Genomic DNA, 23,582 nt, shown 5'->3' on the forward strand with positions numbered 1-23,582 from the left:
ACTTTGTTCTTTTGAAGGTTTGGCTTATCCAAAGGGCATTTTGTAGTTTGTACTGCTTTAGATACAAGAGTAAACACAGGCACATAGCACTTTGGCACATAATATTTTTGCCAGGCTACACTTACAAATGAAGATTGTGTTTTTAAGTAAAGTAAATAATCATTATGGGATTTGAGTATATTTATATTATATGTTATAATATATATAATGTCTATAATATATATATTTAATATTATATATTATATATAATATATATAAAATATATAATATATATAAAATCCAGACAGTAGAATTTCTAGGTCATATGATAAACTGAGCTATTTGCAAAAGCTGATGCATCATTTTAACATCTCCAGCAGTAACGTATGAGGCTTCCATTTTCTTCACTAAATGTGCATTATTTTTAACAGAGAAGCATTTACATCATAGGATAAGCAGGTGAATTTATTCATTTTGCAATATTACCATTTCATAAAAAGGCAAGGTATGCAGTCTATAAAAATAAGACAGTTTTAATGAAGTCCTTTGATGTCTATGTGTCATCGAATGCCCAGTGTGCATTTTGTCTTTTGCCAATAATAAAGTCCTTTGATGTCTATGTGTCATCAAATGTCCAGTGTGCATTTTGTCTTTTGCCAACATAAAGAATAAGAACGCAGGAAGCAAAAGTGATAAAAAAAGAATTTTATTCCCTCGGGAAATATCTAATTTCTGGTCCAAAGTCTCAAAGTTCATGGAACCCTGTAAGGCGTCCCACAGAGCCTGTGTGCTTCAGGAAGTAGGTGCGTGATTAGGCAAAAGAGGTATCTTTTCCCCCCATTTTGGATGCACTTTGAATTTATCAGACAGTAGAGGAAAACTAGTGAAACTATATCGTAGTTTTGATATGCCAAAGAAATCTATGTAAAAGATATCCATACTATATTTGCAAGTTTTTTTAAATTCTTCAAGATAAGAGTGTTGTTTTGGAGGAATTTGCAAATATTGTTTTTGAAACTAAACACACTAAGGAGCAGGTTATTTCGGTCCTAGGAATGCTTTTGTCCCATTTGAAGGCGATATTCCTAATGTTTGCTTTAAAAATATTGGCCTTCAATCTCCTTGGGTAAAGAACATAAGATTTTTTTAAGGGAAAAATTGCTCTTACGGCTGTTTCCATTGTTATCATCAAACAAGCTTTGTTCTTCAAGAATAATTCACAGTAAATAATGCAGCACCTTTGAAGATCCCTGTGGAATATCAGAATTAATTTTAAAGCAGAATTCTGACATGTTGATAAGTTCCAAATTATATTTAGAAATGATATCTTTTTTTCAGATTATATTTTTCTTCTCCTTACATTTATAAAGCTTTTTATTCATTGGGTATTTATTCAGTGCCTATTATGGGCAAAGAAAAACTGTGGTAAACACCAAGGAACATCTTATAAAGGATTATTTAATTTGTTCAATATTTAGTAAATTCCTACAGGGTATAGAGCACTGTAAATAGAATATTTACTGCAGTAAATACTTCCTGGCCTCCAGGAACTAGCATTCTATTGCATTTGAGGGAGAACAGATATGCATACATGAAATAAGTAAGTAGCAGTGTCAGAATTAAATGTGTGAGTCATATAATTAAGTTCAGAGGAGGTCAAGGTCAGCATGAGTGAGAATTATAGGAAAAGGTGTCATGGAATAGATAGACCCTGAAATGGGCTCTGATGATTGCTAGGATTTGAATAGTGTTAGGGGAGTTGGAAGGGAAAAGACCTGGGAATGCTAGACAGCATTGGTTAAATTGTGAAGAGTGGTGAGGTTCGTGTCTGGATAGTAAAGAAGCAGACCGTTCTCCCTTTTTCATCAGGGTGAGGATTGTGGGAGAAGGTGAAGCCTTTACAGCAGAAGGCATGTGGGAGTGTTGTGACTTGAGGAGGGAACCTTGGTTCAGTAAGGACAAAGATGTTAAACAATAGGATCGGATGGACATAATCTGACAGCGGCATGGAAAGGGGCATGAATGGCTGGTGGTGAATAGCTGGAAGTAGGATGCGTAGCAGTAGATATGGATCAGGGCGTATTTTATAGGTAAACCCAACGGTGCTTGCCGATGGCTTTGATTTGGGACGGTAGAGGATAAGGTGAAAGGAGGAACTAAAACCGACTGCAAAGTTTTTGACTTGAACACTTCGGTGGATGTTGGTGCCATGTATTGACATAAAGAGGACTATCATGAACACGTTTAGGAGGCAAGTCAATAGTACTGGACTGGATACTTTAGCTTGAGATGGCTGTGAAGTAGCTAAGTGGAGATGCTTGCCGGGAAGTCAGATCTGTGGTTCTAGATTTGAGTGGAGACAGCAGGGGTGCAGAAATGTAATTGTTAAGAAATGAACAAAACTTGCACTAAGTATTAATGTTATTGAGGATTTTGTGTGGCTAACTTAATATTTGTCAACAAGAGCTCTAAAACTTTAAATGTTTAACTTCATTATTTTTAAATCTTTAATTCAACCCGCTAATAAATTCTAGTTATCTAGTTGAATATTGGTCTGGTTGATTTTTTTGAAAAATAACAATCGATACTTGGTGTCTTGATTATAATTACTTAAACCAAGAATGGCTGGGGACAGCAGATGGTTATTAGACAAATAAATACTCTTTTGAGTTTGTTTATTTTTATTTATAAGCAGACTTCACACATAGTCTTATTTTTACTGTTTCACCAATCTGTGAATGGCATCCGAGTCTCTGAGAAATCATGAAGCGTGGTAGTAATTAATATTAATCACTTAATTAAGCACTTTTAAATATATAATCGCTACAAATGATCAAAATTTGGGGGCCATAGAATGACACAAGGATTTGAAAGACGCGAGAATTTAAAAGATTGCTTGAGTACTTTGCCACGACTTCTAGCAGGCAGCCTAAAATGAAAACTGGCTGTGTAAGTCTGGAATCCCAATTCTGTTTTTAAGACATTCCAGCTTGTTCCTGGCTTTCTGTCTGTCGAGAGAAGTGGGGTGTTTTGGGTAATGGAGTTCAGGTTTTTATCCATTTCTCTCCACATTTTGGTTACTCTGTCATCCTCATTCCAGGACTACCTGTTTCTGGCTGCCTTTCTAAAATGCTGTTAGCTTCAATCTGATGCTCTGAAGTAGGCTAGCTGTCTTCGGTAGATCTGTCATGTGCTACAGCTAACTCTTCTCCAGAACAGGCTTGCTTTACTTTCAGCTGTCTTCCCTTTTTTTTTTTTTTTTTCTTAAATTTTAAAATTTTTATTTAATTTACTTTAAAAATTTTAATTCCGGTATGGTAAATATACTTTCAGCTCTCTGTCCACAACCCATTCGATTTTGTCCAATGACTTCACATGCTATTTTGAAACATTTAAAATATCATTAGCAAATGTATCTATTCACCATTTGTGTTTGTTCACAGAAGAGTACTTTTTGTTGAAAATATACTTCTGCCTCAGACTTTGAGATCTGTGACTATGTTCCACCTGGAACCTGATTAGGTTAATGTTTATTTCTACTACCTAGCTGTAACCGGTGTGGCTCTTTTATGTTGGATTGTCTATAATTTTCCTGTTTTCCCCTCTAATTGAACTGGTAGAATTGATTTTGGAGAAAATATGGAATTAGCCTTTGTAAATTCTGTTTGCTCCTCTTGTTCCACCTCCACTACCAGCAACTTTACTGCTACCCATGGCGGTCTTTATTAGTATTTCTGATTCTCCCATCCATTAACTAAAGCAGAGCGACTTCCAGGATTTTATGGCTTCTCATGGCTTTCCAGATAGTTTAAATTCCTTAGCTTTATCATCTTTTATCCACCTACGTGTCAGTTTTCCACCATTGTCCTCTTTTCTTCAGGCGTTCTGAATTATTTGTGCTTCCTTAGAATACATTATCCTGTTTTCTGGCTCTCACTCTTCCACATACTGGTCTTTCTGCTTTCTTTAGCTACAGTGCAGGTCAGCTTTCCCTTTTCTTAAAGGTTGCCTTCTTAAAGGGGTGTCTCACATCTGCTTCCAAGCAGTCCACCTGGCTAGTGCTTCTCAGAGTTTCTTGCTTCTTTCAGCTACTCCCAATGGGACACCATTTCCTTTACAAGTGTCTTTGCATGGACCTCTGGGACACAGTCCCGGTGATGAAATACTGCTACCACCGCTTGGCCATGGGTGGAGATGTGGTTGGGGGCAAGCCACAATTCCTTTATTTCCCTATTCCTTTCTTTTTCACAGTAGTACCACAGATATGGCTGGTTCAGACTTTAGAGAAGAGTCGGAGTAAATAAAGACAATTATAGTATGGAAACATTTTTTTAAGCATTTTTTAAGGTTATTTATTTTGAGAGAGAGAGAGAGCGAGCATGGGAGGGGCAGAGAGAGAGGAAGAGAGAGAGAGAATCCCAAGCAGGCTCTGCACTGCCAGCACAGAGCCCAACGCAGGGCTCAATCTCATGAGCCATGAGATCATGACTGGAGTGGAAATCAAGAGTCGAACCCTTAACTGACTGAACCACCCAGGAGCCCCTATAGTATAGAAACATTTAAAACCATGTCTAAAATACAGTGTTTCCCCTGCCCAAAGGAAGGCATCCAAGAAGTTGAATCCTTGAGAGAGTGGCTTCTTGTGTACTTCTTTAATTCATTTGTGCTCAGGACTGTACCTCTGAGGGCCTTCTTCTACTCACCGTGCACTTATTGGGAATCTCATCTGCTAGGCTTGGGGTTGGATTTAGTACAAGAGTTACTTTCCTTAGCAGTATATTTCCACAAGTTTGAATTCTTCTGACTACCGCCGATCAACATTGTCCACGGTAGGCTTTGACAGCAAATCTTGTGGAGTCATCAAGGGTTTGTGTGATTTTCTCCAACTCGGATCATTAAATTATTTTAGGGTAGCTATGGAGCCACACTTTATCACTATTTTTTTTTTTTTAATTCTTTCTTTTACATACCTCACCACCACTTGTCCTTTGTCATTATCCCTCCAAAAGCCTGTCAATATCATTTTGTGCAAACTCCCTTTTGGGTACCTCTGCCAGTCTGGCATAGTTTGATAGTGCATTACACCACAGTTATTGATTTGCTTGTCTGTTTTCCTAGCACATGGAATTTAGTGACTAGTCAATAAATGTTTATTGAATGATAAATGAATCAGTAAAGGAAATTGGGATCTGTTATCTTCTGAATACTCTACCTCAGCAGTTCCTTAATGATCAGGCATAAGATTTCATAGAGAACTATTTTATTTTCTAGCAATTAAAATATGTTGTCCATAGTTAAAATTTCTTGGTGTTTCAAATTGTTTGGATTGCAAATTCCTTGATGAGGGAAAAAGGATCAGAGAGATGCTGAGGCCCAGCTCACAGTTAGTTATTTCCTCCCACCACTGGGGCTGTGCTTTGTTCAGTCTGCTGTCTCAGGAAGGTAAGAAAGAGCTGAAATGAGAGATTTTAACCTGAGAATTAGTCCCCCCTCACCCAGTAAATGGCAGACAGTCAAGTGCTATTTGTTATATTGTTGATTTAACCCTTTGCTTATTCTGGCAAAAAGTAAAGTCTTTTCACATATAGGAAAACCTCTACTGCTGATGTAATTTGTTTAAAAAGCAGGAAATAAAAGTGAGGAATGGAAGAGGAGAAATTCTGTTTTCTAAATATGTGTATTTCTGCATAGGTGTATGGGAAATTCATGAAGTACTTTTAGAGTTATGCGTTCTATGTTATGTAAAGTTTCTGTGTAAGAGGATTTAAAAATCAACATGCACATTTAGGGGCGCCTGGGTGGCTCAGCCGGTTAAGTGTTTGACTTCAGCTCAGGTCATGATCGCACAGTTCGTGGGTTTGAGCCCCTCACTGGGCTCTGTGCTGACACCTCAGAGCCTGAAACCTGCTTCAGATTCTGTCTCCCTCTCTCTCTGCCCCTCCCCCGCTCATGCTCTGCCTCTCTCTCAAAAATAAGTAAATGTTAAAAAAAATGTTTAGATCAACATGCACATTTAGATCTAACCTGTTGCTCCATCATACATATTTTTTTGATATTTAGAACATGGGGCTTTTGAGGAAGAATTAGTTGTCAGCAAAAGTTTGTTTTCTTTCTACAAAGAGGAAGTAATAAAATGCCTAGTTGTTTAAAATATTTTATTTCACTTCTCTTATAGAAATTTCAAGAAATTGCTGAAAAAAATATGGAAAAGTTGAACCGTATTGAGAAGTCACACGAACAGATGGTTCTTGAAAATTCACGCTTCAAAACTGTGTTATCACAGACTCAAAGGGAACAAGCATCCTTGCTGGCAGCCTGTGCATTGATGGCCGGTGCCTTATATCCTCTCTATAGCCGGTCATGTGCCTTATCGACACAGAGAGATTTTCTCCAGGAGCAGTTCAACACCTTTGAGTTGTTCAAACTGGAAGTCAGAACTCTAGCCCAGGCTTTGTCAACCGTAGAGGAAAAGAAGCAAGAGGAAGCTAAGATGAAGAAAAGGCCATTCAAAGGACTGATGATACGTGTATTCCGGAAAGGTGTAATTGCAATTTTGGCAGCGAATAGGCTCAAGATTTTGGGCCAATCATGTGCCTCTCTTTTTACCTGGATGGAGAGCTTCAAAGAAGGCATAGGCATGTTGGTGTGTACAGGAGAGCCCAAAGACAAGCATAAATTTCCAAGTAAGATAATTTAAGCTTTTTAAAAATCTAAGTTGAGTGTAAGGACATACAATGTGACCAGGCTTAGCCATTGTGTAAAAACTTGAAAAATCATTTAATATGTCAACTCATGTAACATAGTCTCTCGTGTGTTGTAGATATGTGTGTGGGTATGGAGAAATGTATATTTATGTATAAATTAGGTTTTGATTTTTTGTTATAAACATTAAAATTTAAAGAAAGTGGCAAATATAATTTCAACTTTGCCTAGCTTTATGTGTGTGTGTATATATACATATATATGTATATATATATGTATATACACACATATATATATATATAGTCAGCTTTATTATATTTGAATGCTCTTTTCACAGTAAAGTGGAGAGTTTATATAGTGATTTTTCAATTAAGCCGATCCAGAGACTCTCCCCTATTTAAAATTAATTAGCAGTATAATTTATTTTTACTTTCTATGAGTCAGTATAAAATGATCAGAGTTAAAAATCTATTGAGGAATTGAACGGAAATGAGACAGATGTAAATTTTCCAGTTAACTTTTTTTTTTAAAAGTTTCACTATTCTGAGGAAATAGTGATTTCAGTTTTTAACTTTAAAAATCAAGCTATTAAGGGGGCACCTGGGTGGCTCAGTCAGTTAAGCTTCCGACTTCGGCTCAGGCCATGATCTTGCAGTTCGTGAGTTGGGGCCCCGTGTCCAGTTCTGTGCTGACAGCTCAGAGCCTGGAACCAGCTTCAGATTTTGTGTCTACCCCCCTCTCTGCCCCTCCCTCGCTCATGCTCTCTCTCTCTCTCTTTCTCTCTCAAAAATAAATAAACATTAAAAAAATGTTTTTTAAATAAAAAAATCAAGCTGTTAAGTAATGTAAGTAGAACTGAAAAAAAATACTTTTCTTTTTTTTTGACATCACTTAATTTATATATATAAATAAATTGTCAGTCAAATCTAACATTTCTTGTAGACTTTTCCACACTAGGCAAAGTTCTACCTACAAGTTTTGGTCTGTTTCCTAAATAGCCAAACGTTGCTATGAATTTTAAACATGGATTTTAAAAGTTTACAACATCGCATAATGGATCTTCTTTTCTTGCAGGGCACCAAAAGGAGCAGTTACGTTGTTTGCAAGCACTTAGTTGGCTTACCAGTACTGACCTTCTGGCTGCAATCATCACTTCTATGGCCGAGTTACAGGAAGTCATTAGTAAAACAGGTACGCTTCCCTCTTTTAGGTCCTTGCAAATGTCTAGAAATGCTTTACAGTTCGAATTCTAATAAACCATCTAGGAAGAAAATACACTTTTTTTCATCTTTCTCCATTCAGGTACAGAGAGATTATTAAATCTCTATTTGATGATGGAGAGGATTAATGTAAATTTTGGTGGGTAATTTTGTCTTAATTTATGGGGAAATTAAATGACATTTCTTGGTGAATGTATCCACCTTATTTTTTCCTTTTAGGATCTGACATTCCAAAGGAAATCTCATCATTAACTTTTTTTTTTTAATGAATACTGGGAATGTTCTTGCAAATGTCTTCCTTCATTTCTATTTCTAGCTATACATTTTAGAAGTTTGAGGAATAACTGAACCAGTAGAAAACTTTTCTCGTTAGTGATATGTTTTTATTTTTCCTAATTAATTTTCAATAGAGTTAATTTGAGTAGTCTGTTTCCACCAGGTGTGGAACCACCTATAATCAGTGATTTCCAAAGGTCTAAAAATCAGTTTACTGGGGCATCTGGGTGGCTCAGTCAGTTAAGTGTCTGAATTTGGCTCAGGTCATGATCTTGCTGTTCTGGAGTTCGAGCCCTGCATCAGGCTCTGTGCTGACAGCTCAGAGCTTGGAGCCTGTTTCAGATTCTGTGTCTTCCTCTCTCTCTCTCTGCTGCTCCCCTGCTCATATTCTGTTTCTCTCTCTCAAAAATAAGTAAACATTATAAATAAACGAATAAATAAATAAATAAATAAATAATTCAGTTTATTTTTTAATGACTCAGATTGCAGGATATGTTTGTATGAAAAGTTCAATGAAAACTAATTTTTCAAGAATAACATACACCTACCTACTGGTTAAGCTATGTCATTGGACTAATTATGGCCATTTCAGACACATTAATAGTAAAAATAATATAATGGATTTGATAATACTTGCCTGCCTTGTGGAATGTTGTAAGCATTAATGAGGTAATAATTTGGGATGTAGTTTAATTCTTTAGACAACTCTGCTATATACATGTAGATCATTTGTTGTGATTTCTGATAACTAAATCTATGTTCTTATAGTGGGAAACTTATGATGCAAAGATTAATTTTAGGTTGTGGCCCGTTGATGTTGGTAAGCAATATTCATCTCTAATATTTTGGCAAAATGTCAATGTACTGGGTTTGAAGTCTGAAATAAAAGTCTAAATAAAATGTATTTTAAGAATGTTGGCATTATACCTTAAGAGGAAAATTAACATTCTTGAAAGAACTTAATAAAAGTTATTGGAGTTAGTTTGAAAAACAGATTATTTGTGTTCATCATATTCTTGTAGGTGTGTGAACACTTGACATAGATTGGTTTCTTAAGCTACAATCCTGTGTATATTACTTTATTTATTTATTTTTTCTTTTCACTGTGCTATACATCTTCAGGAGATGAAAGAAACATATATGACTTGGATCTGGACATCTAGAAAATATACATAATGATTATAGAACAAGATTGGCAAGTCGTGAATAACTTTAGGCAGAAAGTAATCAAGATTGAATGAGGAAATACTGGCTTTAAATGTAAGAATCCAAGATAGGTACAGCGTAGTGGGGGCTTACTAGTATTGGGAAGGCTTCAGGGAGCCTTAACGGAAGGCCTTCGCTGGGCCTAGAAGGATAGATAAGTTACATAGGAGGGACAGCATCCAGATGGAGAGCAGAGCCTGAGCAGAAATGCAGAGGTGGGAGTAGGCACAGAATGGGAAGAGGGACATTGAGGAGATGGAATGGAAATCCATGCCTAGCATATCTGGCTTATACATGGTGATTACTAAAATGTATTTTCTGTTATAACTATATTGGAGAATCGTGGGAGAAAAGGTAGAACATTGGCATACGATCAGATTATAGAGACTTTATAAAACTAGACAGTGATCTCCCTGAGCACATTTTCCAAAAGTGGACCCTTGTAATATCTTAAAGTTAAGATATTGACACAATGATTATTTGAGACCCTAATAAAAATATGTGTAGGTAAGACTTATCAAGGAGAAGGTAGACTGAGAATGGTGTGTCTTTAAATGCTTGCCTCCCTCCAGGAACAGAGCTGCCTTGTTAGAATATGGTTGTACCTCTAATGGCTTGAGAAAAGAGCAAGTTCAGGGAAACTCATCTTTAGGGAAGCCTTTAAGTGTTGTTGGCTAAAGAACACTAAGTAATTAGGGAAGAGTTAAGTGATAGTTGCTTAGAGGGGGAGAATAATTGATGTATTGAAATCCTGAAGAGTATAGGGAAGAATATGGTTGGACAGGTAAACAATTGAGTTGTTATTGGACTAGTACAAAAATGATCAGTGCGTTCCTTTTGCAGAGGCGACTTGACAAGCTGGGCTCATAGAATAATTCATTCAAAATATGATGACCAGTTAATACATTACCTTTTCCAGGTAATGTGTTTTCATTTTCATGGTTATCCTAGTAGTAGAAATTTCCTGATACTTTATTATTTTTTTTTTTATTAAAAAAAATTTTTTTTTAACATTTATTTATTTTGAGACAGAGAGAGAGAGAGCATGAACAGGGGAGGATCAGAAAGAGAGGGAGACACAGAATCCGAAGCAGGCTCCAGGCTCTGAGCTGTCAGCACATAGCCTGATGCGGGGCTCGAACCCACGGACCGGGAGATCATGACCTGAGCCGAAGTCGGATGCTCAACCGACTGAGCCACCCAGGTGCCCCAAAATTTCCTGATACTTTAGCAGAAACGATGGGAAAATATTTTCAGACACTTAAAGTACATGAGAGGTTATTAACAGATAATAGTGAGGGTAATAAATGTAAAGCTATAACAGCTTACATAGTCATGTTGAGTTTATAATTGAAGTGTACGAATAACCTAAATATACGATAAGCATTAGCATATAGCAGAAAGAGCATTAGCTTTGTACCAGGCGGATTTGATTTTGTTTGCAGCTCTGCTAGTTATTAGTTGTGTGAAACTGGGCAAGTTACTTTGTTACTAGACCTCAGACTCTTTACCTAGAAATGGAGATAGTACGATCTTCCTGGTTTTTATGAGGATTTAATGAGATAACCCTTGTTGAACATTTTGTAACAGTACCTAGCATATAGTGGGCGCTAAAAAAACCTGTTTCCTTACAACCCATCTCATCGTGAAAGTAGTGTATCACATTCCTGAATGTAGTACACACGTCTGCCTGTATGCATTTTTAGACAATTATTTTCTATTGCTATGTGTTATTCCGATCTGTTTTATTCCTCTCTGCCTCTCTGCCTTTCTGTCTGCCCACCCTTCATTTCTTCTTCTTACCCTCCCTTCTTCCTTCCTACCACCTGCTCATCCATCTACTAACAGGCTAACAAACGATATAAATGTTACCATAAGCTACATACTGTTTTATATTTGCATTTAAAAAAATTATTTTGAGAGGTGCCTGGGTGACTCAGTCGGTTACACGTCAGACTCTTGATTTCTGCTCAGGTCGTGACCTCACGGTTTGCGAGTTCGAGCCCCACACTGGGCTCTGCGCTGACAATGTGGAGCCTGCTTGGGATTCTCTCTCCCTCCGTCTCTGCCCCTCCCACTCTCGCTCTCTCTCTCTCTGTCTCTCAAAATAAATAAATGAACTTAAAAACTGATTTTGAAATAGTTTTAATCTTACAGAATAGTTGCAAATACACAATAGAGACTCTTTTTGCTGAATGATTTGAGAGCAAGTAGCTGACACGATGCCCATTACTTTCTCATATTTTAGCATGTATTTCAGGCAAGACGTTCTTCTACATAACCAGAGGGCTGTGATCAACGTCAGGAAACCGTTCAGACCCCCTTTGACTTACCCTAGTTGTCCCAACCATGCCTTTTATAGCAAAAGGATCTGGTTTCGAATTATGTGTTGCATTAAGTGACGTTTCTTTAATCTCCCTCAGCGTGGAAAAGTTCCTCAGTCTTTCCTTGACCATCATATTCTTGAAGATTACAGACTGATTTTTGTAAAATACCCTTCAGTTTTGATCTGTTTAATGTTTCCTCATGATTAGATTCAGTTCATGCAATTTTGGCAAGAAAATCACAGAAATGATGCCGTGTTTCACTTATGGCATGCTATAATAGCTTTAGCTTAAAAAAAGTCATGCTTTTGAAGGATTTTCTCCATTTCTATGAATATTATTCTAGGGAATGATTACATACATGTATATATGTGTTTATTATATATTATATAAATGTTCATATATATACATATATACATATATACACACACACACACACACACACACACACATATATATATATATATATATATATATATATATATATGTTTACTTATATTTGAGAGAGAGAGAGAGAGAGAGAGAGGCAGAGAGCAAGCAGAGGAGTGGCAGTGAGAGAGAGAGGGAGACACAGAATCTGAAGCAGGCTCCAGGCTCTGAGCTGTCAGCACAGAGCCCGATGCGGGGCTTGAACTCACAGACCATGAGATCATGACCTGAGCCACCCAGGGGTCCCTGGGGAATGATTTTTAATGTTTGGGTAATATTTATCAGTTGAATATTTCATAATTTGTTTAACCAATTCATAATAGGATCTTTTCATCGCAGGACAGTTATCAGGAATATGAGTTCAGCTTTGATTTGTAATTGATTCATTGTCTCTTGGATCACCTAATATTATGAGTAGTATCTTAATTCTTTCAACCAAGTGGGATATTGAGATGGCAAAATCTTGGTAAAGTTTATTAAGGAAATAATCTGAAAATCCTGAAAAGAAAAAAGTTATTTCTTAGAGCCATATTTTTTCTTTTCTGTTCCTTCCTTCTTTCATTTTCTTGTTTTGAAGAACTTGCTGAAAATTTAAACCATTTTACATGTCAAGACTACATATTGATGACATCAGTCACTTTTTTTTTCAAACCTCAGGAAAACTGGTGCTGTGTGTCAATATCAAGTAGTAGTTTTTAAATATATTTAATAGTAACTACGTCACTTCTTGTATTATCTTTGTTCCAAGGTAAAAAAAAAAGTATATTATTCTTTTTAAAAATACTCTTTTTAGGTACCTATCTTTTTAGACTAAGTTCTGAATTATACACATACTGTTAATTATATAGGAGAGAAAAATTTTACCGAAGAGGGAAAATTAAACACTTAGGGTACATAGTAGAGTATGAATTAAGAACTTGGGCTCTAGATTCGAATCTGGGTCCCATTGCTTAACTTTGTGTGTGACATTGGGAAAGGTACTCGATCCCTTTCGGCCTCAATGTCTTCCCCTCTTCCCCTGTGGAATTGGGCTAAGAAGAGTTCCTCAGTTATAGAGTTATTAGGTGTGAATGTAACCTTCTCAGCCAAATCTCTTATATATGTAATTGCCAACCAAATGTTTATTGTTTTACCTGTTTTTTTTGTGTTCTGATATCTCACATGAACTGGTATATCACTTTATGCCTTTCATGAAACGGGAAGTTCAAGAGCTATAAGCTTGAATTCACTGCTCAGAAAGTGCTAAGGGTGGCTGCTCCTGCTACCTTCTTAACTTTGAGGATGTATTTACAGGCAGTGGGCAGAGACCCCAGTTTCTAGTTTGCCTCTGTAAATACTGGACAGGTGGCAACCTTCTTGCTTTCATTAAAGTGTTTGCCCACTTGAGATAAATTACCTCTTCCAGGTATCCAAATGGTGTGCCTGCAAGAGATCATTTACCTCAAACAGGGGAGAACGTTACTTCCACTGAAGAGCTGGGATATCAATCATTATGTGAATGGACTGAAGAACTCTTTAGATAGCTGAACATTTCGTATGTCTTGTCTAGCCTGAATTTCTTTAGAAGCAAGTGCGCTGATTTGCATGGAATAATCTCTGAATAAATAGTAGATGGATATGAATAGTAAGTTCATACATTCTGTTACATATTTCCTCCATAGTTGAATCATAATTATCCAGAAGATAGATGACCCCAGTATACGTGCCCCTGCTATGACTACTCAGAAGTTTCTTTCATTGTTACTTTGAGTTAACTTTGTAGAGGTCATAACAACTCTTTGAGGCACAACTTAGAAATCTGGGTTGTATTTGGCATAACACTGAGGTTTCACATGTAGGAAGTTCAAAGCAAAATAAAGATATTTCTGTTAATAAGTAGTTATTTTATATATATTTTAAAACTAGGGTTTTATTGATTCCTAAAAAATAATAAAAAGAGCATTCTTACTTCAAGTGTGGTCTGTGGACCAACAGCATCAGCATTAACGAGGAATATGTTAGAAATGCCTAATCTCAGAACAACAACAAAAAAAGAAATGCATTATCTCAGACTCTACTCCAGAACTATTCAATCAGAATCTACATTTTAATAAGGTCCTCAGATGACTTACATGCACAGTAAAGATTGAGAAGAAGTAACTTAGAGGGCTTTGTTATTTATACAACTTCAACTTATATCTGAAATTGGAACAAGTACATGTAGAGACTTTTGTATGTATCATTTTTGATACTTCAGTTACAAGTGTCTATTTTGGGGATCCACATGTGATTTATTGAATTTTCTTCTAATTTTTTGATTTTCTTTATTATTATTACCTTAACATGTTCCCGTATTTTTTCAAACATTTTATTATCAAAAATTTCAGGTGCACAGGAAAGATGAAATAATTTTACAGTGGACACATACTTTGTTTTTCAAATTAAAATTTTACTTGCCTATCATAATTTTTAAGAACAATTTTTGAATGGGTAATTTCTCATTGAGAATGCCGATGACTATGTAAAATTCCAGTGTCACAACTTTCATAGCGTGTATTTGTTAATAATGTTAAAATAGTATACAAAATCAAAATTATTTTAAGAAATATAGGTGAGCCTTCAGCATATTTTGCAATTTATAGGTACTTTGCAGGACACTTCTAAGAGCCTGAAGCCTTTTCTTAGAAGGGTAGGTTGCGAATCCAGATGCTATCCAACAAAGCAGCATAATTAGTTTTTCAGATATTTGTAAAAGAATGGAGGAAAAAATTTCCTCTCAAATCTATAGTAAAATACTAGATATGCATTTAGAAATGTTATTTTACCACCACCTTGTTCTAGAAGAAAATTATGGCCATTTAAAAGTACCTGTAAAATATGACTGTATGATAATCATTAAAACTTGAGTAAGAGAAAGTGGAAGCAAATTTGAACGAGGAATGGTGTTGAAAAAGCCTATTATGATGGCCTGCATAGTTGTGTTCAAATTCAGGTCTCAGGATTCAATTGTCAATGATGTCATTAAAGAAAAACCAGAAATTTAGAAGAAATAAAAATGTCCTTGGACTAAGAATAGATAGGAATTTGTCCTGTAGCTCTTAACCAAAAGGGACATTGTGATAGAGTGACTAACATTCTCAATAATATCAGACATAGAATTCTCTGTCTCTTCTTTTTAAGTCAGACATATTGGGATATGATTTATGTATAATAAAGTTTAATCATTTAGCTGTAAAATTGAATAGATTAAAAAAATGTATATGCTAGAATGTATACTAGAAAATATATAGAACATTTTCTTTACCTTTTTTGAAGTCACCCCTACATACTCCTAGCTCAAGGTAGCCACTAGTCTTTTTGCTGTCACTGTAATTTTGTCTTTTCAAGCATTTCATAAAAATGGAGTCATACAATGCAAAGGTGTCTAGCTAAATTGCACCGGCAGAGGGAACAGTCCCCACATTGTTCTTACTTCAGACCCCACCTACAAGTTTAAGAGTTCCTGGGGCCACTTTCACTTCACGCCAGCTGATTATGAGTTAAGGAGCTCCTATGAATTCTCTCAGGTTCCATAATTTGCTAGAAACTCCTAGAACTCAAGAAAGTGCTGTATTTAGGATTACATTTTTATTATAGCCAACAGAAACAATTTAGACCCAAAGGAAGGGATGCATAGGGTAAAGTCTAGGATTCCAGGCATCAAGCTTCCATTGTCCGTGGGACAAGGTAGCCTCCTGCTATCGATTTATGACAGTACATATGGAGTATTACCAACCTGGGAAGCTCACTGGAACTTCAATGTCCAGAATTCTATTGAGGCTTCAGTATATGAACATGATTATTTGGATTGTTGGCTGTGTTGCTGAACTCAGTCTCCAGCTCCCTTCCCCTCTGTGGAGGTTGAGCTGATGTTACCTTGGCTCAAAGCCCCAACCTCTAATCACATTGTTGGTCTTTCTGACATGCCCAGTCCTTACCTTTAGTCATGTTGTTAGCATAAAGTGTGAGATGCCCACCATGAGTCAGCCCATTAATATGAGCTATGAAGGGTGGTCCTGTGGGCCCACCTTGAATAACAAAGACACTCTACTCACAGCAGAAATTCTGAGGTTTTGGAGGCTACCTCCCTGTCATGCTTAAACTCTGTATATCTAGCTTTCTGTGGGTATCCTAAAAACACCTCACACTCAGCATGTTCCAAAATTTAATCGTCTTCTTTGTCCCTAAACCCCCTTCTAAATTTTCTGTCTTTGTAATTGGTATGGACATCCACCAAGTAGTCGTTAAAATAGAAACTGGCAGTCGGGGAGCCTGGGTGGCTCAGTCAGTTAAGTGTCTGTTTGTGCTTAGGTCATGATCTCACAGTTTTGTGAGTTTGAGCTCCATGTCAGGCTCTGCGCTGATGGTGTGGAGCCTGCTTGGGGTTCTCTCTCTCTCCCTCTATCTCTGCCCCTCCTCTGCTCATACTGTCTCTGTCTCTCTCAAAATAAATAAACTGAAAAAAAAAAAGAAACCTGGGAGTCTCCCTAACTTATCTTATTCTTACTCTTACGCTCTATATTTTACATATTTTATTAGTCCACTTTTTATTCTAGCCTCATCACTATTGCTTTAGCTCCATATTTTTTGCAGGTGTTCCCCCCTTAGTTTAAACATTTTTTTAAAATGTTTTTATTAATTTATTTTTGAGACAGAGAAAGACAGAGCATGAGCAAGGGAGGGACAGAGTAAGAGGGAGACACAGAATCTGAAGCAAGTTCCAGGCTCTGAGCTGACAGCACAGAGCCTGACGCAGGGCTCAAACTCACGGAGCGTGAGATCATGACCTGAGCTGAAGTAGGACGCTCAACCAACTGAGCCATCCAGGCACCCCACAGGTGTTCCCCTTTTAACCTACTAATGGGTGTCCATTCTTAGATACACTGCCATTCTTTATATCTATCTATCTATCTATCTATCTATCATCTATCTATCATCTATCTCATATTTAGCAAAGAAATAATTTGGAGGAGGGTTGTACAAGTAACAAGGAAGTAGGAAGTAGCACGAGTGTATTGTAAACATTTATAAAGCCTTGAAGAGTATGAGGAAATAAATATAAATTTCTTGTAATCTCTTAAGAATATGATCAATATTGATGTGTACATCTTTCAAGTTGTTTTGTATGTATTTCAATGTGACTGGATCATTTTGTAGTCATTTTTCATTGTTACTTTTTTCTTATTTTTAATGGCTGTCATACTAATGTCATCTCATTTGCTGTTGTAAGGGTTAAATGAGTTAATGCATGTAAACAGTGCTTGATCTATTGCATATCTTTGGCCTCAGCATCAGCAACAGCATTATTCCTCATTTCTTATTGTATGAATTAACTCTTTGGCAAGGTATACAAGACCCTTCTTGAACTGATTCTCATCTATTTGTATAGCTTCACCTCCCAGTACTCTCATTAATAAACCTGCAATTTAGCTGAACTGAATTGCTTGTTGTTCCCCAGATGTGAGATGCTCTCTGTCTCCAAACATACTCTCTGTCTCCAAACATACGGAAAAAACTATTTTTGCTGCTAAACCTTAGGGGGAGCTTACTACATGGATTATCATATTGGAAATATTGAATAACATCACAGTTTCTATCTCTAAAAGCTACTTTATAGAAGATGCAGAAGTTTTTTTCTTGTCAACGTTACTTATATTCATCTTCAGTGAAAACTGAGGGCATAGTGTTATATTACAGTTCCCTATGCAGCTTTCTTATTATTTACATTGACACAGAGGCAGACGCTAAAGGATATAGATTTATAATTGGGTGACATATTCCTTAGATAAGAGGTCTTTTAACCTTGGGCTCACAGAACCCTTCTCAAAAGGGTCCATGGTCAGAATTTGGGAGCAGGGATAGGGGTGCGTCAGTGGATTTGGATGGAAAAAAATTACATCTTGTTTCACTAACCACTAACCGAACTTTGACATTTCCTTCAATTGTGAGTGGTGATGGCAGACCATACTAATATTAGCTGTACAGTGACTTTGTTACTGATAGAAATCACTGATGTTTTCCCATTGTAATACAGTTGTTGCAGCTATCTCCATGTACAGCCTGTGCTCATCTTTGCTAACCAGTAATCACGAGACCTGTCACATACGTGACATGTAATTGTGGTCTTCTGTGTACACATGGATGCTGGTGCAAGTTTTCTGGATAAGTGTCAGAACAGCTTTGCACCTAATAGTTGCTCACCTATTCAAGTGAGCTTCTATGTTCTTCATGTTTATATTTTTTCTAGTATTCCCCAAATACAAAATTCTCTGTTATTTCTTTGAAAGAGCAATCTGCAAACACCTGGAAACACTTCAGAACTCTTTCAAAGGAGTTCCTGACACTACTGATGAATTTTCTGAAAAAGAAATAATGAAATTGATTCCATATACAAACGTATCAAAAACAATAATATGTTTAGGAATAAATTTAACTGAGGAACAAATTGGTGCAGCCACTCTGGAAAACAGTGTGGAGGTTCCTCAAAAAATTAAAAATAGACCTACCCTATGACCCAGCAATAGCACTGCTAGGAATTTACCCAAGGGATACAGGAGTACTGATGCACAGGGGCACTTGTACCCCAATGTTTATAGCAGCACTCTCAACAATAGCCAAATTATGGAAAGAGCCTAAATGTCCATCAACTGATGAATGGATAAAAAAAATTGTGGTTTATGTACACAATGGAGTACTACGTGGCAATGAGAAAGAATGAAATATGGCCCTTTGTAGCAACATGGATGGAACTGGAGAGTGTTATGCTAAGTGAAATAAGCCATACAGAGAAAGACCAATACCGTATGGTTTCACTCTTATGTGGATCCTGAGAAACTTAACAGAAACCCATGGGGGAGGGGAAGGAAAAAAAAAAAAAAAAGAGGTTAGAGTGGAAGAGAGCCAAAGCATAAGAGACTCTTAAAAACTGAGAACAAACTGAGGGTTGGTGGGGGGTCGGAGGGATGGGAGGGTGGGTGATGGGTATTGAGGAGGGCACGTTTTGGGATGAGCACTGGGTGTTGTATGGAAACCAATTTGACAATAAACTTCATATATTGAAAAAAAATACAAAAAAAAATTTAACCGAGGAAGGGAAGGTCTCTCATCTGAGAACTAGAAGTTATTGATGAAAGAAATCAAAGAAGACTCAAATAAATGGAAAGGTATCCTGTGCTCATGGGTTAGAAGAATTAATATTGGTGAAATATCCATACTACCAAAAACCATCTACAGATTCAATGTAATCCCTATCGAGATTCCAGTGGCTTTTTTTTAGTAGAAGTAGAAAAAGCCAAAATGTATAGCCACAAAAGACTCCAAAAAGGCAAAGAAATCTTAAGAAGAACAAAGCAGGAGGCGTCATGACTTCCTGATTTCAAGTTATACTATAAAGCTATAGTAATCAAAATGTATGGTACTGACATAAAACTGGACAAATAGACCAATAGAACAGAATCTAGAGCCAAAAGCATAAAGTGAAAACCCAAGCACATATGGTCAACTGATATCTGACAAGGGAGCCAAGAATACTCAACAGAGGGAAGATAGTCTCTTCAATAATGGTGCTGGAATAATTGGATATTCACATGTAGAAGAATGAAACTGGACCACACACACAAATATTAACTTGAAATGGATTAACAACTTAAATATAAGACCTGAAACTATGAAACTTCTAGGAGAAAACAAGGCTCCTTGACATAGGTCTTGATCCAGATTCTCTGGATCTGACACTAAATCACAAGCAACAAGATAAAAAATTAACAAGTGGGACTACATTAGACTAAAAAGCTTCTGTACAGCAAAAGAAACTATCAACAAAGTGAAAAGACAAACTACAGAGTGGGAAAAATATTTGCAAACCATATGTCTTATAAGGGGTTAATATATAAAATATATAAAGGATGGATATAATTCAATCCAAAAAACCCCAATAACCCAATTAAAGAAATGGGCAAAGGACCCAAATAGATATTTTCCCAAAGAAGATATACCAAAGGCCAACAGGTACATGAAAAGATGCTCAACATCAGTAGTCATGCAGGGAAATGCAAGTCAAACCACAATGAGATGTCATTTTATGCCTGTTAAAATGACTATCATCAAAAAGACAAGAGATAACAGGGGCGCCTGGCTGGCCAAGTCAGAAGAGCATGTGACTCTTGATCTCAGGGTTGTGAGTTCAAGCCCTATGTTGGGTGTAGAGGTTACTTAAATATATCTCGGGGTTGTGAGTTCAAGCCCCATGTTGGGTGTAGAGATTTACTTATATATATGGAGAGAGAGAGAGAGAGAGAGAGACAAGAGATAACAAATGCTGGTGTGGAGGTGGAGGAAATTGAATCCTTGTGCACTGTTGGTGTGATTGTAAATTGATATAGCCGCTATGAAAATCAATATAGTGGATCTTCAAAAAACTAAAAATAGAGCAACCATATGATCCAGCAGTTTTGCTTCTTCCTTTTTTTTAAGGATTATTTATTTATTTTGAGAGAGAGAAAGAGTGAGCAGAGGAGGGGCAGAGAGAGAATCCCAAGCAGGATCCATGCTGCCAACACGGGGCCTGACAATGGGGCTTGAACCCACGAACCATGAGCTCATGACCTAAGCCGAAACCAAGAGTTGGACGCTCAACCGACTAAGCCACGTAGGTGCCCCCAGTAATTTCGCTTCTGGGAATATATCCAAAGGAAATGAAAACACTAACTTGACAAGATATCTGCTCCCCACCTGCCAGTTCATAGCAGTGTTATTTACAACAGCCAATATATATAAACAGCTAAGTGTCCATTGACAGATGAGTGGATAAAGAAATTATGGTATATATACAATATTGTTTAGCCATAAAAAATGAGGAAATCCTACCATTTTCAGCAATGTGGATGGACCTTGAAAGTGTTATGCTAAAGGAAATGGGTCAGAAAAAAAAAAAGGAAATAGGTCAGAGAAAGGCAAATACTGTGCAATCTGTCTTATGTCTGAATACCCCCTCACCAAAACCAAAAACCAAATTCAAAGACAAAGAAATAAGACTTGTGGTTACCAGAGGTGGAAGGTAGGATGAGGGGGAATTAGAGGAAGTGGTTAAAGGTACAAATTTACATTTATAAGGTAAATAAGTCCTGGGGATGTTATGTATAGCATGGTGATTACAGTTAACATTACTGTGTGGGGTATAGGAAAGGTGTTAAGAGAGTAAATCCTAGGAGTTCCCATTCTTACAAGGAGAACATTTTTGTTTTTTCTTCTTTCTTTCCTTTTTATTGTATCTATACAAGATGATGGATGTTAGCTGAACCTATTGTGGTAATTGTTTCACAGTATATGTAAATCAGACCATCATGTTCTACACCTTAAACTTATACAGTGATGTATGTTAATCATTTCTCAATAAAACTGGGGGAAAAACTCCTAAAACAAAGTACTTAAGTTCCTTCTATCTTCATAGCTTCAGTTTCTTTTCATTCATTTAATAAGTATTTATTGAGCATCTATTATATGCCAGTCACTTTTTATTTATTTATTTATTTTTACTGTTTATTTATTTTTGAGAGAGAGAGAGCACGAGCAGAGGAGGGGCAGAGAGAGAGGGGGACGCAGAATCTGAAACAGGCTCCAGGCTCTGAGCTGTCAGCACAGAGCCCAATGCGAGGCTGGAACTCACCAACTGTGAGATCATGACCTGAGCCGAAGTCGGACGCTTAACCAACTGAGCTACCCAGGTGCCCCGTATGCCGGCCACTTCTTTAAAAAATGAGGCATAATTGACATACAATACTATATTAATTTCAGGTGTATAACAATGATTCAAAATTAGTGTTTATTGCTAAATAATCACCATAGCAGGTCTAGTTAACATTTTTTTTTTTAAATTAAAGTTTATTCATGTATTTTGAGAGAGACAGGGAACATGAGCAGGGAAGGGGCAGAGAGAAGAGAGGGAAGGGGCAGAGAGGATCCGAGCACTCTCTGCACTGTCAGTGTGGAGCCTGACGTGGGGCTCTATCTCACCACCATGAGATCATGACCTGAGCTGAAACCAAGAGTCAGATGGCTGACCGACTGAGCCACTCAGGTGCCCCTAGATAACATTGGTTAACCATACTTAGTCACAAATTCTTTTTTTTTTTTTTTTTTTCCTGTGAGAAGAACTATGAGAGGATATACTCTCAGCAACTTTCAAATACGTAGCATCAGATTTGAGCTACGGATTCACAATCCTTTTTCTTTAAGATCTAAATTGTATTGAATATATTGAGTAAGCCAAAGATGAACTCACTGACTTTAGGATAAAAAACTTGTCACACTATGTCTAGAAATACTGGAATTTAAATAAAATTTTGAAAAAAAAAAAAGAAAGCTTTGGAGACTTCTGGTGCTTTTTTTTTTTTTCTCTCCTAGTTTTAATTTAAATTCTAGTTAGTTAACATACAGTGTAATACTAGTTTCAGGTGTAGAATTTAGTGATTCAACAGTTCCATACAACACCCGGTGCTCATCACAAGTGCCCCCCTGACTACCCATCACTCATCGTCCATCTAGCCCATTCCCTTGCCCAACTCCCCTTCAGTAACCATCAGTTTGTTCTTTTTTTTAAGTTTATTTATTTATTTTTTTGAGAGAGAGACAGAGAAAGACAGCAAGAGCAGGGGAAGGGCAGAGAGAGAGAGAGAGAAAGAGAGAGAGAGAGAGAGAGAGAGAGAGAGAATCCCAAGCAGGCCCTGCACTTTTAGTGTGGAGCCTGATGTGGGGCTCGAACTCTGAGATCAAGACCTGAACCAAAATCAAGAGCTGGATGCTCTCTACCTAGTAAGCCACCCAGGCACCCCCATTGGTTTGTTCTTTATAGTTAAGAGTCTGTTTCTTGGTTTGCTTCTCTCTCTCTCTCTCTCTTTTTTCTTCTCCCTAGAGAATTCTGGCAGTTTTTGTTGTTGTTCTTGTTTGTTTGTTTTTGTTTTGTTTTGTTTTGAGAGTAGCCTACCTATATATATGTATATTTAAAAAAATGTTTTAATGTTTATTTTAGAGAGAGAGAGACACACACACACACAAGTGGGGAAGGGCAGAGAGAGAGACAGAATCTGACGCAGGCTCCAAGCTCTGAGCTGTCATCCCAGAGCCCCATGTGGGGCTTGAACCCACAAACTGTGAGATCATGACCTGAGCCAAAGTTGGGCGCTTAACTGACTGAGCCACCCATGTGCCCCAAGCCTACCTATATTTGTAAAGTGAACTGTGGATGCTTTAATTACCTTTGCAGCAGTATATATTTGTGAGTTGGGGTTTTCGTTATTTTTAAGTACAAAACAATTTTGATGTTCAATATGGCATATATGGTGCCTTCTCGAGATCACCTTGTAGTTCAATGTTCTTAGTCTGGCTAAGCAAAAAACTTTCACTGGGCTATATCTTCTAAAAAAATTAACTT

The 23,582-nt window shown here is 37.0% G+C and overlaps 1 protein-coding gene across 8 annotated transcripts in view; it reads left to right on the top strand.

Annotated features, from left to right (window-relative positions):
• The window catches only part of CCDC171 (coiled-coil domain containing 171), a 302,971-nt gene that overhangs the window by 131,065 nt on the left and 148,324 nt on the right, over nt 1–23,582 (top strand). For all 8 annotated transcript variants that reach the window (XM_042913069.1, XM_042913067.1, XM_042913074.1 and 5 more), the window contains 2 exons: nt 6,155–6,662; nt 7,756–7,872. In XM_042913069.1, coding sequence (XP_042769003.1) covers nt 6,155–6,662; nt 7,756–7,872 — 625 coding nt within the window. The remainder of the gene's footprint in view (nt 1–6,154; nt 6,663–7,755; nt 7,873–23,582) is intronic.

The sequence above is a fragment of the Panthera leo genome, chromosome D4 (genome assembly GCF_018350215.1).
Source record: "Panthera leo isolate Ple1 chromosome D4, P.leo_Ple1_pat1.1, whole genome shotgun sequence".
Lineage (NCBI taxonomy): Eukaryota > Metazoa > Chordata > Mammalia > Carnivora > Felidae > Panthera > Panthera leo.